The 18,418-nt window shown below is 49.3% G+C and overlaps 1 protein-coding gene across 4 annotated transcripts in view; it reads left to right on the top strand.

The window, feature by feature from the left end:
• LOC143783170 (microtubule-actin cross-linking factor 1, isoforms 6/7-like) overlaps positions 1-18,418 on the top strand; it is a 347,588-nt gene that overhangs the window by 283,113 nt on the left and 46,057 nt on the right. For all 4 annotated transcript variants that reach the window (XM_077271554.1, XM_077271553.1, XM_077271555.1 and 1 more), the window contains 6 exons: positions 9,952-10,111; positions 10,360-10,557; positions 12,535-12,660; positions 12,738-12,881; positions 13,844-14,032; positions 14,230-14,341. In XM_077271554.1, the coding sequence (XP_077127669.1) occupies positions 9,952-10,111; positions 10,360-10,557; positions 12,535-12,660; positions 12,738-12,881; positions 13,844-14,032; positions 14,230-14,341 (929 nt within the window). The remainder of the gene's footprint in view (positions 1-9,951; positions 10,112-10,359; positions 10,558-12,534; positions 12,661-12,737; positions 12,882-13,843; positions 14,033-14,229; positions 14,342-18,418) is intronic.

Here is an 18,418-nt window from a genome sequence, read left to right as displayed (position 1 = left end):
TCCCTTGTTGAAGAGAGGGTATTGTCACAGGGTCACCATAACAGTGTGGAGCCAGAATACCGCAGCGGCTGATTGCTCCTACTCCAGCGCTGAGAAGAAGCACTTCTCCTTCATTTTAAATGTGTTTATTTCTTGTGGCAGACAACGGGTTAATCGACCATGTTGGAAATCCCTGTGCTCACACCTGAGCTCGGTTAGCCACTCCTTTCCCCTTTATAATCTGGACTCTGTTGTAAATCCTTGTCAGAACTAGCATTTGTTGCATGGCTAACGGAGGGTACATATGAGGAGAGTTGGAGAAGATATTAGTGACTGTTGCTTGGTTTGTATGTGTGGTAATTCCCTATTCTTCTCTATTTTGGTTTATTCCTCTACCTCCACGCCCCGATGCATTCCTCTGTTACGTGTGATTGAATATTTTGTATGCCTGGAGTTTTCTGTTAACCCTTGTTTGTGTTGCCTTGTTTGTTGGGTTGGTTACTATGGTGCACAGTAGCGCCCCTCTAAACTGGGTGGGGGAAGAGAACACACCAAGGGCTAACTCAGGAGATAAGGCAAGGGTGGAGGCCCCAGCATCCTCACCTTCAGAAGTATCCTGGGGAGCAGGGCAAGCTAGGGCACCTGTAGTGTTCTGGACAGGGGATGAGACCCTGGTCCAGGGTCACCCGATAGCTGGGCCGTGATATCATTTCTTTGATAGAAAGGGTCTATGGAGTGAAACTATTGAATGTGTATGTACAGTCATGGCAGAAAATGTTGGCCATTTCTCCCAGACAATTTTTACAATTACACGTGTTTTGTTATACACAGGTTTGTTTTCTTTTTTTCTGTATTGGAACAACACAAAAAAGAGAGAAAAAAGGCAAATTGGACATAATTTCGTAAAAAAAAAAAAAAAATGGACAAAATTGTTGGCACCTTTCCAAAACTGAGGGTAAACATCTTTGTTTCCAGCATGCGATGCTCGTTCGTACACATCTGTGGCAAGTAACAGCTGTGGGCAATATGAAAATCAACCTGAAACCAGATAAAAGGGCGGAAGTTGCCTCAATCTTTGCTGTTGTGAAATTGGATTCTGGGCTCCCCCGGTGGCCACTCGTGGAATTGAACTTGTGTGCATCATCCCCTCTGTTCACCTGCTCCTATCAGGATGTGGGAGTCGCTATATAACCTTGCTCCTCTGTCAGTTTCATGCCGGTCAACAATGTAATCAGAAGCCTTTCTGTGCATGTTCCTGCTACCAGACAACTCCAAGCTAAGTTGGACTTTTGTCCTTGTGTGTTTTTGCATTTTTGTTCCTGTTCACAGCTGCTGTTTCGTTACTGTGTCTGGAAAGCTCTTGTGATCGGAAATTGCCACTCTGGTGTTATGAGTTAATGCTAGAGTCTTAAAGTAATTTCTGGATGGTGTTTTGATAGGGTTTTCTGCTGACCATGAAAGTGCCCTTTCTGTCTTCCTGCTATCTAGTAAGCGGACCTCGATTTTGCTAAACCTATTTTCATACTACGTTTGTCATTTCATCTAAAATCACCGCCAATATATGTGGGGGCCTCTGTCTGCCTTTGGGGAAAATTTCTCTAGAGGTGAGCCAGGACTGTATTTTCCTCTGCTAGGATTAGGTAGTCCTCCGGCTGGCGCTGGGCATCTAGGAATAAAAGACGTAGGCATGCTACCCGGCCACTTCTAGTTGTGCGGCAGGTTTAGTTCATGGTCAGTATAGTTTCCATCTTCCAAGAGCTAGTTCTCATATATGCTGGGCTATGTTCTCTCGCCATTGAGAATCATGACAGTTTGACCGGCCCAAAAAAGGGTTAAATTACTGGCTGAGAAAGGAGAGAAAAAAGAAGTCTGCTACAATTTTTTTTTTTTTTCTCCTCTAGTTCTGAGTGTGCTCTTAATTGAATCACTTGCTAGTCTGCCTATACTGCAGCCTTCCTCTCTTTCTCTCCTTCTAATCCTTGAATGGCTCTGTGTTCACCTGTTTGAAATGGATCTTCAGAGTGTAGCTACAGGTTTGAATAATCTCGCCACAAAGGTACAAAATTTGCAAGATTTTGTTGTTCATGCACCTATGTCTGAGCCTAGAATTCCTTTGCCTGAATTCTTCTCGGGGAATAGATCTCACTTTCAAAATTTTAAAAATAATTGCAAATTGTTTTTGTCCTTGAAGTCTCGCTCTGCCGGAGACCCTGCACAGCAGGTCAGGATTGTAATTTCCTTGCTCCGGGGCGACCCTCAAGACTGGGCTTTTGCATTGGCACCAGGGGATCCTGCGTTGCTCAATGTGGATGCGTTTTTTCTGGCCTTGGGGTTGCTTTATGAGGAACCTCATTTAGAGCTTCAGGCGGAAAAGGCCTTGATGTCCTTGTCTCAGGGGCAAGATGAAGCTGAAATATACTGCCAAAAATTCCGCAAATGGTCTGTGCTTACTCAGTGGAATGAGTGCGCCCTGGCGGCGATTTTCAGAGAAGGTCTCTCTGATGCCATTAAGGATGTTATGGTGGGGTTCCCTGTGCCTGCGGGTCTGAATGAGTCCATGACGATGGCTATTCAGATCGATAGGCGTCTGCGGGAGCGCAAACCTGTGCACCATTTGGCGGTGTCTACTGAGAAAACGCCAGAAAATATGCAATGTGATAGAATTCTGTCCAGAAGCGAGCGGCAGAATTTTAGACGAAAAAATGGGTTGTGCTTCTATTGTGGTGATTCTACTCATGTTATATCAGCATGCTTTAAGCGTACTAAGAAGCCTGACAAGTCTGTTTCAATTAGCACTTTACAGTCTAAGTTTATTCTATCTGTGACCCTGATTTGTTCTTTGTCATCTATTACCGCGGACGCCTATGTCGACTCTGGCGCTGCTTTGAGTCTTATGGATTGGTCCTTTGCCAAACGCTGCGGGTATGATTTGGAGCCATTGGAGGCTCCGATACCTCTGAAAGGGATTGACTCCACCCCATTGGCTAGTAATAAACCACAATACTGGACACAAGTGACTATGCGTGTTAATCCGGATCACCAGGAGGTTATTCGCTTTCTGGTGCTGTATAATCTACATGATGTTTTGGTGCTGGGATTGCCATGGCTGCAATCTCATAACCCAGTCCTCGACTGGAAAGCTATGTCTGTGTTAAGCTGGGGATGTAAGGGAACTCATGGGGACGTACCTTTGGTTTCCATTTCATCATCTATTCCCTCTGAGATTCCTGATTTCTTGTCTGACTTTCGTGACGTTTTTGAAGAACCCAAGCTTGGTTCACTACCTCCGCACCGGGAGTGCGATTGTGCCATAGACTTGATTCCGGGTAGTAAATACCCTAAGGGTCGTTTATTTAATCTGTCTGTGCCTGAACATGCTGCTATGCGAGAATATATAAAGGAGTCCTTGGAAAAGGGACATATTCGTCCTTCGTCATCTCCCTTAGGAGCCGGGTTTTTCTTTGTGTCTAAGAAAGATGGCTCTTTGAGGCCGTGTATTGATTATCGACTTTTGAATAAAATCACGGTTAAATATCAATATCCGTTACCACTGCTTACTGATTTGTTTGCTCGTATAAAGGGGGCCAAGTGGTTCTCTAAGATTGATCTCCGTGGGGCGTATAATTTGGTGCGAATCAAGCAGGGGGATGAGTGGAAAACCGCATTTAATACGCCCGAGGGCCATTTTGAGTATTTGGTGATGCCTTTTGGTCTTTCAAATGCCCCTTCAGTCTTCCAGTCCTTTATGCATGACATTTTCCGCGATTATTTGGATAAATTTATGATTGTGTATCTGGATGATATTCTGATTTTTTCGGATGACTGGGACTCTCATGTCCAGCAGGTCAGGAGGGTTTTTCAGGTTTTGCGGTCTAATTCCTTGTTTGTGAAGGGTTCTAAGTGTGTTTTTGGGGTTCAAAAGATTTCCTTCTTGGGATACATTTTTTCCCCCTCTTCCATCGAGATGGATCCTGTCAAGGTTCAGGCTATTCGTGATTGGACGCAACCCTCTTCTCTTAAGAGTCTTCAGAAATTTTTGGGCTTTGCTAACTTTTATCGTCGATTTATTGCTGGTTTTTCTGATGTTGTTAAACCATTGACTGATTTGACTAAGAAGGGTGCTGATGTTGCTGATTGGTCCCCTGATGCTGTGGAGGCCTTTCGGGAGCTCAAGCGCCGCTTTTCTTCCGCCCCAGTGTTGCGTCAGCCTGATGTTGCTCTTCCTTTTCAGGTTGAGGTCGACGCTTCTGAAATCGGAGCTGGGGCGGTGTTGTCGCAGAGAAGTTCCGACTGCTCCGTGATGAGACCTTGTGCTTTTTTTTCCCGTAAATTTTCGCCCGCCGAGCGGAATTATGATATTGGGAATCGGGAGCTTTTGGCCATGAAGTGGGCTTTTGAGGAGTGGCGTCACTGGCTTGAGGGGGCCAGACATCAGGTGGTGGTATTGACTGACCACAAAAATTTAATTTACCTTGAGTCTGCCAGGCGCCTGAATCCTAGACAGGCGCGCTGGTCGTTGTTTTTCTCTCGGTTTAATTTTGTGGTGTCGTACCTACCGGGTTCTAAGAATGTTAAGGCGGATGCCCTTTCTAGGAGTTTTGAGCCTGACTCCCCTGGTAATTCTGAGCCCACAGGTATCCTTAAAGATGGAGTGATATTGTCTGCCGTTTCTCCAGACCTGCGGCGGGCCTTGCAGGAGTTTCAGGCGGATAGACCTGATCGTTGCCCACCTGGTAGACTGTTTGTTCCTGATGATTGGACCAGTAGAGTCATCTCTGAGGTTCATTCTTCTGCGTTGGCAGGTCATCCTGGAATCTTTGGTACCAGGGATTTGGTGGCAAGGTCCTTCTGGTGGCCTTCCCTGTCACGAGATGTGCGAGGCTTTGTGCAGTCTTGTGACGTTTGTGCTCGGGCCAAGCCTTGTTGTTCTCGGGCTAGTGGATTGTTGTTACCCTTGCCTATCCCGAAGAGGCCTTGGACGCACATCTCGATGGATTTTATTTCGGATCTGCCTGTTTCTCAGAAGATGTCTGTCATCTGGGTGGTGTGTGACCGTTTCTCTAAGATGGTCCATCTGGTTCCCTTGACTAAGTTGCCTTCTTCTTCCGAGTTGGTTCCTCTGTTTTTTCAAAATGTTGTTCGTTTGCATGGTATCCCGGAGAATATCGTTTCTGACAGAGGGACCCAATTCGTGTCTAGATTTTGGCGGGCATTCTGTGCTAGGATGGGCATAGATTTGTCTTTTTCATCTGCTTTCCATCCTCAGACTAATGGCCAGACCGAGCGGACTAATCAGACCTTGGAGACATATTTGAGGTGTTTTGTGTCTGCGGATCAGGATGATTGGGTCGCTTTTTTGCCTTTGGCGGAGTTCGCCCTCAATAATCGGGCCAGCTCTGCCACCTTGGTGTCCCCGTTTTTCTGTAATTCGGGGTTTCATCCTCGATTTTCCTCCGGTCAAGTGGAATCTTCGGATTGTCCTGGAGTGGATGCTGTGGTGGAGAGGTTGCATCAGATTTGGGGGCAGGTGGTGGACAATTTGAAGTTGTCCCAGGAGAAGACTCAGCTTTTTGCCAACCGCCGTCGTCGTGTTGGTCCTCGGCTTTGTGTTGGGGACTTGGTGTGGTTGTCTTCTCGTTTTGTCCCTATGAGGGTTTCTTCTCCTAAGTTTAAGCCTCGGTTCATCGGCCCGTACAAGATATTGGAGATTCTTAACCCTGTGTCCTTCCGTTTGGACCTCCCTGCATCCTTTTCGATTCATAATGTTTTTCATCGGTCATTGTTGCGCAGGTATGAGGTACCGGTTGTGCCTTCCGTTGAGCCTCCTGCTCCGGTGTTGGTTGAGGGTGAGTTGGAGTACGTTGTGGAAAAGATCTTAGACTCTCGTGTTTCCAGACGGAAACTCCAGTATCTGGTCAAATGGAAGGGATACGGTCAGGAGGATAATTCTTGGGTCACTGCCTCTGATGTTCATGCCTCCGATCTTGTCCGTGCCTTTCATAGGGCTCATCCTGATCGCCCTGGTGGTTCCGGTGAGGGTTCGGTGCCCCCTCCTTGAGGGGGGGGTACTGTTGTGAAATTGGATTCTGGGCTCCCCCGGTGGCCACTCGTGGAATTGAACTTGTGTGCATCATCCCCTCTGTTCACCTGTTCCTATCAGGATGTGGGAGTCGCTATATAACCTTGCTCCTCTGTCAGTTTCATGCCGGTCAACTATGTAATCAGAAGCCTTTCTGTGCATGTTCCTGCTACCAGACAACTCCAAGCTAAGTTGGACTTTTGTCCTTGTGTGTTTTTGCATTTTTGTTCCTGTTCACAGCTGCTGTTTCGTTACTGTGTCTGGAAAGCTCTTGTGATCGGAAATTGCCACTCTGGTGTTATGAGTTAATGCTAGAGTCTTAAAGTAATTTCTGGATGGTGTTTTGATAGGGTTTTCTGCTGACCATGAAAGTGCCCTTTCTGTCTTCCTGCTATCTAGTAAGCGGACCTCGATTTTGCTAAACCTATTTTCATACTACGTTTGTCATTTTCATCTTAAATCACCGCCAATATATGTGGGGGCCTCTGTCTGCCTTTGGGGAAAATTTCTCTAGAGGTGAGCCAGGACTGTATTTTCCTCTGCTAGGATTAGGTAGTCCTCCGGCTGGCGCTGGGCATCTAGGAATAAAAGACGTAGGCATGCTACCCGGCCACTTCTAGTTGTGCGGCAGGTTTAGTTCATGGTCAGTATAGTTTCCATCTTCCAAGAGCTAGTTCTCATATATGCTGGGCTATGTTCTCTCGCCATTGAGAATCATGACACTTTGCATTGTGTCTGTGTGTGCCACACTAAGCATGGAGAACAGAAAGAGGAGACAAGAACTGTCTGAGGACTTGAGCACCACAATTTCAACAGTCTCAAGGTTACAAGTCCATCTCCAGAAATCTTATGTTCCTTTGTCCACAGTGCACAACATAATGAAGAAGTTTACAACCCTTGGCACTGTAGCTAATCTCGCTGGATGGCAGAGAACAAGTGATGAAAAGTTGTAACTCAGAATAGTCCGGATGGTGGATAAATCCTAATCAAGGTCCAAAGAAATCCAAGCTGTCCTGTAAGCTCAGCGTGCAGCAGTGTCAGTGCGAACTATCCGTCCACATGTGAATGAAATGAAAAGTTATGGCAGGAGACCCTGGAAGACCCCACTGCTGACAAAGACATAAAAAAGCTAGACTGCAGTTTACCAAAATGTACGTGACTAACCAAAATCCTACTGGGAAAAAGTCTTGTGCACAGATGAGACCAAGATACATCTTTTTGGTAAAGCACATCATTCTACTGTTGATCGAAAATGGAATGAGGCTACAAAAAAACACAGTACCTACAGTCAGACATGTTGGAGGGGCAGAGATGTTTTGGACTTGTTTTGATGCCTCTGGCACTGGGGGTCTTGACTGTGTGCAAGGCATCATGAAATCTGACGATTACCAAAGGATTTTGTGTGGATTTTGGTAGTGCCCGGTATCAGAAAGGTGGGTGTGTGTTTTAGGTCATGGGTCTTCCAGCAGGACAATGACCCCAAACATACTTGAAGAAGTCCCCAGAAGTGGATCCCATTGATTATCTGAGGAGAAATCTTACAATTGTCAACAAACCTTAACATCCTGCCAAAGCTACAATGATGGTTTGGATCACAGCGAGAGCGAGTTTGCAAAGAAAGGGAAAAATGACACAGATCCCAAAAGACTGCAGTAGTAATTGCAGCGGAAGGTGGTCCTACAAAATATAGATTCAGGGGGCTGAATACTAATGCACCTCACAATATTCGTATTTATAAAATAATTAGAAAACCTATATTCATTTCCATTACACGTCAGAAAGACTCGCTACTTCATGTCGGTATCACACAAAATCCCAGTAAAACACATTAAGTTTGTGGGTGTAATTAAAAAAAATCTGGAAAAGTTTACGGAGTATGAATTATTTTTCAAGGCATTGTATATAGTAACAATGGTTCTGTTCCTGTATGAATCTAGTAACAGTGGTTCTGTATCTATATAGTGAAATGGTTCTACGCTGTGTCTGTATGGTAACAATGGTTCTGGCCCGATTCTAACGCATCAGGTATTCTAGAATATGCATGTCCACGTAGTATATTGTCCAGCCACGTAGTATATTGCCCAGACACGTAGTATATTGCCCAGACACGTAGTATATTGCACAGCCACGTAGTATATTGCCCAGCCACGTAGTATATTGCCCAGCCACGTAGTATATTGCCCAGCCACGTAGTATATTGGCCAGTCACGTAGTATATTGCCCAGCCACGTAGTATATTGCCCAGCCACGTAGCATATTGCCCAGCCACATAGTGTATTGCCCAGCCACGTAGTATATTGCCCAGTCACGTAGTATATTGCCCAGTCACGTAGTATATTGCCCAGCCACGTAGTATATTGCCCAGCCACGTAGTATATTGCCCAGTCACGTAGTATATTGCCCAGTCACGTAGTATATTGCCCAGCCACGTAGTATATTGCCCAGCCACGTAGTATATTGCCCAGCCACGTAGTATATTGCCCAGCCACGTAGTATATTGCCCAGCCACGTAGTATATTGGCCAGCCACATAGTATATTGCACAGCCACATAGTATATTGGCCAGCCACATAGTATATTGCCCAGCCACGTAGTATATTGCCCAGTCACGTAGTATATTGCTCAGCCATGTAGTATATTGCCCAGTCAAGTAGTATATTGGCCAGCCACGTAGTATATTGCCCAGCCACGTAGTATATTGCCCAGCGACGGAGTATACAGCACAAAGCCACGTAGTATACAGACTTAAAATAAAAAATAAACATATACTCACCTTCCGAAGGCCCGTTAAAGTCCTGGCCCTGTGTGCGGTGCATGCGGCCACTTCCGGTCCCAGGGTTGGTATGAGCGCAGGACCTGTGATGACGTCGCGGTCACTTGACCGTGACATCATGGTAGGTCCTTCTCGCATACCATCCTTGGCATCGGAACCTGCCGCTTGCATGGAGCGGTCACCGGAGCGTCGCGAGGAGCGGGAAAGGCGCCGGAAGGTGAGTATACGTATAATGAGTTTTTATTTTTTTTGACTGCGGGGAGGAAGGATCGGCCATTTTGGCACCGGACTGTGCCGTTGCTGATTGGTCGTGGCTGTTTTGCCGCAACCAATCAGCGAGTTGGATTTCCGTGACAGACAGAGGCCGCGACCAATGAATATCCGTGACAGACAGAAGGACAAACAGAAAGACAGACAGACGGAAGTGACCCTTGGACAATTATATAGTAGATGGTTCTACGCTGTGTCTGTATGATGACAATGGTTCTGTATCTATATAGTAAAATGGTTCTACACAGTGTTTGTATGGTAACAATGGTTCTGTTTCTATATAGTAAGAACAGTTTTGTTCTATATGGTAAAAATTGTGCTGTTCTGTATTTATATAATATGAATTGTTCTGTTTTTATATCTATATAGTAAGAATTGCTCTGTATTTGCAGTTTATAGTAAGGATTGTTCTGTTCCTGTATCTATATAGTAAGAATTGTTCTGTTCCTGTATCTATATAGTAAGAATTGTTCTGTTCCTGTATCTATATAGTAAGAATTGTTCTGTTCCTGTATCTTTATAGTAAAAATGGTTCTGTATCTACTGTACGTGTGCTATTACTATTTACTTCAGGGGATTTTCTCATTTTGTTTTTATATTGGATTACATAGCTACAGAACCAGCCTTATGGCTTGTATATGTAACGCATAATAAAACATGACACAAAGTGGTATATAACAAAGTCTGAAGGAACTTCCAACCCCAGGTTCATTTAATTAGACCAAAGACTTGTGGGGGTTGACTGAGGGGGCAAACACTTCCCTGCTCCACAGGCCTGCCCACCCCTGTATTACCATACATTATACTATATGTTGTTTTACTCGTTACGTGACCATGATGTCGCCCTCCAGGCAGCAGAAGCTTGAGGAGTCGCTCCTGTTCTCCGGGAAGTTTACAGATGCCCTGCAGGCGCTCATGGACTGGCTGTACAGAGCGGAGCCACAGCTCTCCGAGGAAATGCCACTAGGGGGGGACAGAGATCTAGTCACCGACCTGCTAGAGAAACACAAGGTGAGCACAGGATGGTGCCTTTAAGAGCATTGTTCTGCCAGAATGTAGAGGGTGTCAGCTAAAGATTGTAATATGCCCTCCAGAATTGTGTAGGGTGCACACTCTGCACACTGGACACACTGACACTGCTGATTATGTCCATCTTTGCAGCATGCTGAGAATTGAGACTCAGCTCATTAGCTCTCTGCTGACACCTAGTGGCCGATGTAGACAGTGCTGTATCTCACTATAGCCTGATGTGTGTCCAGACTTTCCAGAAAGAGCTGGGGAAGCGAGCTGGCTCCATGAAGACCCTCAGACACTCCGTCCGGGACCTGAGCAGGGGAGGCGTCGGGAAGGACTCTCACTGGCTGCAGAGGCAGATGGAGGAGCTCAGCCACCGCTGGGACCTCGTGTGTCAGCTGTCTGTCAGCAAGCAGGCCAAACTGGAGGCCTCCCTGCGACAGGTCAGTGCCGAGGGGACCCCATCATACACCTGACAGCCCCCAAGAGTCAGCAAGACCGCAACCTGTCACACACTGTATACAGGCTGGTTGTCAGTAAGAGAGGGCGGGACTGACAACCTCTCACACTGTGTACAGGCTGGTTGTCAGTAAGAGAGGGCGGGACTGACAACCTCTCACACTGTATACAGGCTGGTTGTCAGTAAGAGGGGGCGGGGCTGACAACCTCACACACTGTACATAGGCTGGTTGTCAGTAAGAGGGGCGGGGCTGACAACCTCACACACTGTATATAGGCTGGTTGTCAGTAAGAGGGGCGGGGCTGACAACCTCACACTGTATACAGGCTGGTTGTCAGTAAGAGAGAGCGGGACTGACAACCTCACACACTATACAGGCTGGTTGTCAGTAAGAGGGGGCGGGGCTGACAACCTCACACACTGTACATAGGCTGGTTGTCAGTAAGAGTGGGCGGGGCTGACAACCTCACACACTGTATACAGGCTGGTTGTCAGTAAGAGGGGTGGGGCTGACAACCTCTCACACTGTACATAGGCTGGTTGTCAGTAAGAGGGGGCTGGGCTGACAACCTCACACACTGTATATAGGCTGGTTGTCAGTAAGAGGGGTGGGGCTGACAACCTCTCACACACTGTATACAGGTTGGCTTGTCAGTAAGAGGGGGCGGGGCTGACAACCTCACACACTGTATACAGGCTGGTTGTCAGTAAGGGGGCGGGGCTGACAACCTCACACACTGTATACAGGCTGGTTGTCAGCAAGGGGCGGGGCTGACAACCTCTCACACACTATCCAGGCTGGTTGTCAGTAAAAGAGGGCGGGACTGACAACCTCACACACTGTATATAGGCTGGCTGTCAGTAAGAGAGGGCGGGGCTGACAACCTCTCACACACTATACAGGCTGGTTGTCAGTAAGAGAGGGCGGGACTGACAACCTCTCACACTGTATACAGGCTGGTTGTCAGTAAGAGGGGGCGGGGCTGACAACCTCACACACTGTACATAGGCTGGTTGTCAGTAAGAGTGGGCAGGGCTGACAACCTCACACACTGTATACAGGCTGGTTGTCAGTAAGGGGGGTGGCGCTGACAACCTCACACACTATACAGGCTGGTTGTCAGTAAGAGGGGTGGGGCTGACAACCTCTCACACTGTACATCAACCTCTCACACTGTACATAGGCTGGTTCTCAGTAAGAGGGGGCGGGGCTGACAACCTCACACACTGTATATAGGCTGGTTGTCAGTAAGGGGTGGGGCTGACAACCTCTCACACTGTATATAGGCTGGCTTGTCAGTAAGAGGGGCAGGGCTGACAACCTCTCACAAACTGTATACAGGCTGGTTGTCAGTAAGAGCGGGCGGGGCTGACAATCTCACATACTGTACATAGGCTAGTTGTCAGTAAGGGGGCGGCACTGACAACCTCACACACTGTATACAGGCTGGTTGTCAGTAAGAGGGGGCGGGGCTGACAACCTCACATACTGTATATAGGCTGGTTGTCAGTAAGAGAGGGCGGGACTGACAACCTCACATACTATAGGCTAGTTGTCAGTAAGAGGGGCTGGGCTGACAACCTCTCACACACTGTATACAGGCTGGTTGTCAGTAATAGGGGGCGGGGCTGACAACCTCTGACTATATATAGGCGGGTTGTCAGTAAAGGGGCGGGGCTGACAACCTCACACACACTGTATACAGGCTGGTTGTCAGTAATAGGGGGCGGGGCTGTCAACCTCTCACACATTATATATAGGCAGGTTGTCAGTAATAGGGGGCGGGGCTGACAACCTCTGACTATATATAGGCGGGTTGTCAGTAAAGGGGCGGGGCTGACAACCTCACACATATATAGGCGGGTTGTCAAGAACGGGGGGCGGGGCTGATAACCTCTCACTATATACAGGCGGGTTATCAGGACTATTACTCTGATGTTTGGGGTTTCCCTGGCACAGGCGCAGGAGTTCCATACTCTGGTGACTTCTTTCCTGGAGGGTCTGCATGTGTCTGAGCGGACCCTGAAGTGCGGGGTGATTCCCGAGGAGGAGCAGGCGCTGCAGGAGTGTCAGACACAGCAGCAGGTGGGTGCACGTGGCCCCGGACCCCTTGTGATGTGTGGCCCCCGTGTGACCATAAATAATGTTGTCCTCGTGTCCAGGAGCTGATGAACACCCTGCAGTGTCAGCAGATGGCGCTGGAGTGCATTGTGTCCCTGGGGCAGGAGATCCTGACCGCCTGTCACCCCGACTCCATCATCACCATCAAGTCCTGGCTGAACATCAGCAAGACCCGCTACCAGGAGGTAAGTGTAGGCAGGCTGTGTAATGGGCAGGTCGGGCGGGGACCCATGGGGGCGGTGTAATGGGCAGGATGGTCTGGGACCCATGGGGGAGGTATAATGGGAAGGACGGGCGGAGACCCATGGGAGCAGTGTAGTAGGCAGGGCGGGCGGGGACCCATGGGGGCGGTGTAATGGGCAGGACGGGCTGGGACCCATGGGGGAGGTATAATGGGCAGGATGGGCGAGGACCCATGGGGGCGGTGTAATGGGCATGACAGGCTGGGACCCATGGGGGAGGTATAATGGGCAGGATGGGCGGGGACCCATGGGGGAGTTATAATGAGCAGGATGGGCGGGGACCCATGGGGGCGGTGTAATGTGCAGGACGGGCTGGGACCCATGGGGGAGGTATAATGGGCGGGGACCCATGCGGGAGGTATAATGGGCAGGATGGGCGGGGACCCATTGGGGAGGTATAATGGGCAGGACGGGCGGGGACCCATGGGGGCGGTGTAATGGGCAGGACGGGCGGGGACCCATGGGGGCGGTGTAATGGGCAGGACGGGCTGGGACCCATGGGGGCAATGTAATAGGCAGGATGGGTGGGGACCCACAGGGCAGGTGTAATGGGCAGGACTGGAGGGGGCGGTATAATGTGCAGGATGGGGGGACCTGCGGGGGCGGTGTAATGGGCAGAACGGGGGGACCCATGGGGGAGATGTAATGGGCAGAAGGGATGGGACCCGTGGGGGCAGTGTAATGGGCGGGACCCGCGGGGGCGGTGTAATGGGTAGGACCAGTGGAGGCGGTGTAATGGGCAAGACCAGTGGAGGCGGTGTAATGGGCAGGATCCGCGGGGCCGTGTAATGTTCAGGATGAGCTGGGGTGGTGTAATGTGCAGGATCGGCGGGGGCAGGGTAGTTCTAAGACTACCGGTGCTGCTGTCAGCTGGTTTTGACTGTCAGTGCCCTCGGTGTCTGCAGGTGACGTCCTGGGCTCGGCAGCAAGGAGAGCGCATTGAGGCTCAGATCCAGTCTCTGGCCACTGAACAGGAGGAAGTCGCCCGACTGATGGACTGGATCACAGCGGCCGAGGAAGCTCTAGGTTTACGGGATCAGGAGCCCCTCACCGAGGAGATGTCGGCCGTGCAGGATCTCATAGCGCAGCACTCGGTACGGCTCCTCATACACCGCTCTATCAGCCAATGTGGTGGTCCCTCCCTGTGCCATAGAGCACATGACACCTTCTCAACCAACATCTGTTGTGGAGGATCAGCATGGCAAGAGGCGATAAGTGGAGCCCGGCAGCCACTTGTCCTCCTTTTTGTTCCCGGTGCCACTGCCACGTCATATGTGCTCGGTCTTTTCAGGTGTTTATGGAGGAGCTGAACCGGAAAGAGCCGGAGGTGGAGAAGGTCACCAAGAGCTGTAAGCGTAAAGTCGTAGATCTGAGAGCCACAACCTCACGGAAGAAATCAGCAAGTGAGTTAGCGGCCCACCCTGATCCTACTGGCACCGCGTCCCACCTTGACCCTATTGGCAGCATGCCTCACCTTGACCCTATTGGCAGCATGCCTCACCCTGACCTTACTGGCACAGCAGCCCACCCTGACCCTACTGGCACCGCGCCCCACCCTGACTCTACTGGCACCGCGCCTCACCTTGACCCTATTGGCAGCATGCCTCACCCTGACCTTACTGGCACAGCAGCCCACCCTGACCCTACTGGCACCGCGCCCCACCCTGACTCTACTGGCACCGCGCCTCACCTTGACCCTATTGGCAGCATGCCTCACCCTGACCTTACTGGCACAGCAGCCCACCCTGACCCTACTGGCACCGAGCCCCACCCTGACTCTACTGGCACCGCGCCTCACCTTGACCCTATTAGCAGCATGCCTCACTCTGACCTTACTGGCACAGCAGCCCACCCTGACCCTACTGGCACCGAGCCCCACCCTGACTCTACTGGCACCGCGCCTCACCTTGACCCTATTGGCAGCATGCCTCACCCTGACCTTACTGGCACAGCAGCCCACCCTGACCCTACTGACACCGCGCCCCACCCTGACCCTGCTGGCACCGCACCCCATCCTGACCTTACTGGCACCGCAGCCCACCCTGACCCTACCTGTACCACAGTCCACTCCGAATCCAAGTCTGTCACCTGAGCCCCTGCACAACCATATAATAAAAATATATACTGGTGCCCATCACATCCCGGTAACCATCGTTCCCCACTATCCACAGTCAGATGCCCTCCATGTCCTGGTTTCCGGTGTCTCAGTGTCTGCTGTCTCTCCATAGCATCCCCCCATAACCAGTGTCCTCCTCCTCCTGGCCCGCACGGTATCAATAGTCTCCCAATACCCAGTATCCGCCTTCTCCCAGTGTCCGCCTCCTCCCAGTGTCCGCCTCCTCCCAGTGTCCGCCTTCTCCCAGTGTCTGCCTTCTCCCAGTGACCGCCTTCTCCCAGTGTCCGCCTTCTGTCAGTGTCCGCTTTCTCTGTGTCCGCCTTTTATACTCCACCTTCTCCCAGTGTCTGCCTTCTCTCAGTGTCCGCCTTCTTCCATACTCCGCCTTCTCCCAGTGTCCGCCTTCTCCCAGTGTCCGCCTTCTTCCATACTCCGCCTTCTCCCAATGTCCGCCTTCTCTCAGTGTCCGCCTTCTCCCAGTGTCTGCCTTCTCTTAGTGTCCGCCTTTTCCCAGTGTCCGCCTTCTTCCATACTCCGCTTTCTCCCAGTGTCCGCTTTCTCTCAAAGTCTGCCTTCTTCCATACTCCGCTTTCTCTCAGTGTCTGCCTTCTTCCATACTCCGCCTTCTCCCAGTGTCCGCCTTCTCCCAGTGTCCGCCTTCTTCCATACTCCGCTTTCTCCCAGTGTCCGCTTTCTCTCAAAGTCTGCCTTCTTCCATACTCCGCTTTCTCTCAGTGTCTGCCTTCTTCCATACTCCGCCTTCTCCCAGTGTCCGCCTTCTCCCAGTGTCCGCCTTCTTCCATACTCCTCTTTCTCCCAGTGTCCGCTTTCTCTCAAAGTCTGCCTTCTTCCATACTCCGCTTTCTCTCAGTGTCTGCCTTCTTCCATACTCCGCCTTCTCCCAGTGTCCGCCTTCTCTCAGTGTCCGCCTTCTTCTATACTCCGCCTTCTCCCAGAGTCCGCTTTCTCTCAGTGCCCGCCTTCTTCCATACTCCGCCTTCTTCCAGACTTCACCTTCTCTCAGTGTCTGCCTTCTTCCATACTCCGCCTTCATCCAGACTTCACCTCTCAGTGTCTGCCTTCTTCCATACTCTGCCTTCTCCCAGTGTCCGCCTTCTCTCAGTGTCTGCCTTCTTCCATACTCCGCCTTCTCCCAGTGTCCGCCTTCTCTGTGTCTGCCTTCTTCCATACTCCGCCTTCTCCCAGTGTCCGTTTTCTCTCAGTGCCCGCCTTCTTTCATACTCCGCCTTCTTCCAGACTCCACCTTCTCCCAGTGTTCGCCTTCTCTCAGTGTCCGCCTTTTCTCAGTGTCGGCCTTCTCCCAGTGTCCGCCTTCTCTGTGTCCGCCTTTTCTCAGTGTCCGCCTTCTTCCATACTCCGCCTTCTCTCAGTGTCCGCCTTTTCTCTGTGTACGCCTTCTTCCATTCTCCGCCTTCCCCCAGTGTCCGCCTTCTCCCAGTGTCTTCCTTCTCCCAGTGTACGCCTTCTTCCATACTCCGCCTTCTCCCAGTGTCCGCCTTCTCCCAGTGTCTTCCTTCTCCCAGTGTACACCTTCTTCCATACTCCGCCTTCTCCCAGTGTCCGCCTTCTCCCAGTGTCCGCCTTCTCCCAGTGTCCGCCTTCTGCCAGTAATAGAAGAACACACACAACAACTAACTAGTGCTAGGGTAGGTTCCCAAACCGTAGTTACAAATAAAACAGAACCCGGCACTCAACTTTGCAGTGAGGTTTAAAGGTGATTTATTAGTCCCAGTGTATGACAAAGACGTTTCGGTCCCAGCCAGGGACCTTCATCAATTACTGTAACAATATGCATAGATATACGGTATATCAAAATACATCGGTGGGATAAATTTTAACAAAAAAGAAAACCCAAAAGAAACAAAGTATTTACAAGAGAGTACAAAAGTAATCTCACATAAATCCACAGTGGCTATCTAATATATAAAGCTGAATGTGGTTGTGTGTGTGTGTGTGTGTGTGTGTGTGTGTGTGTGTATGTCCAGGATTGGCATCTGCACCGTCGCAGCTACAGCCACAAAATTTTGCACAGTCACACGTCTGAACCCCGAGAGCGTCATAGGCTATGTTATGAGGCAAAATTATAACCCCGCGTGTTCCAATTCACCAAACAATTTTGCCCCTATCTACATAATGGGGAAAAAGTGAAAGGAAAAGTGTTGGAGGCAAATTGACAGCCAGGAGGAGATGGCATACAGGTATATACTATATACAGGGGAGATGATATACAGCTATATACTATATACAGGAGGAGATGACATACAGGTATATACTGTATACAGGAGGAGATGACATGCAGCTATATAATACAGGAGGAGATGACATACAGGTATATACTATATACAGGGGAGATGACATACACGTATATACTATATACAGGAGGAGATGACATGCAGCTATATAATACAGGAGGAGATGACATACAGGTATATACTATATACAGGGGAGATGACATACAGGTATATACTATATACAGGGGAGATGACTTACAGGTATATACTATATACAGGGGAGATGACATACAGGTATATACTATATACAGGGGAGATGACTTACAGGTATATACTATATACAGGGGAGATGACACACAGGTATATACTATATACAGGGGAGATGACTTACAGGTATATACTATATACAGGGGAGATGACACACAGGTATATACTATATACAGGGGAGATGACATACAGGTATATACTATATACAGGGGAGATGACTTACAGCTATATCTAATATATAAAGCTGAATGTGTGTGTGTATGTATGTATGTGTGTATGTTTGGGATTTTGCACAGTCACACGTCTGGACCCCTAGAGCGTCATAGGCTATGTTGTGAGGCGAAATTTTAACCCCGCGTGTTCCAATTCACCAAACAATTTTGCCCCTATCTACATAATGGGGAAAAAGTGAAAGGAAAAGTGTTGGAGGCAAATTGATAGCTGCCAGATGTGAACAAGGGGGACTTAAAGAGTGAGAGCGATGGCGCCAAAGAGTATATACCGTACAGTTGCTAAGGTGGGGCCCCTGTTGTGAATTCTGCTCTTGGGCTCCCTCCGGTGGTTGTTAGTGGTAGTGCAGTGGTCTCTGGATTATAGGCCAGGACAGGTGTTTCTGCTTATTGCAGCTCTATTAGGTATTTAGGTTTGTAGGATCCATCAATCCCTGCCAGTTGTCCATTGTATTTTGGAGGGATTGCATCTCCGTCTGGCTCCACTGCCCTGCTGTCATTTCAGCTAAGATAAGTGCCTTGTTTTGGTTCTCTGTAGCACGCATGCAGTGCGCTTTTATGTGCAGTGCAATCTATTGTGTTTTTGTCCAGCTTAGACTTTGTTTGGATTTTTCT

Source organism: Ranitomeya variabilis, chromosome 6 (genome assembly GCF_051348905.1).
Source record: "Ranitomeya variabilis isolate aRanVar5 chromosome 6, aRanVar5.hap1, whole genome shotgun sequence".
Taxonomy (NCBI): domain Eukaryota; kingdom Metazoa; phylum Chordata; class Amphibia; order Anura; family Dendrobatidae; genus Ranitomeya; species Ranitomeya variabilis.
This window is presented reverse-complemented; position numbering and strand designations above follow the sequence as displayed.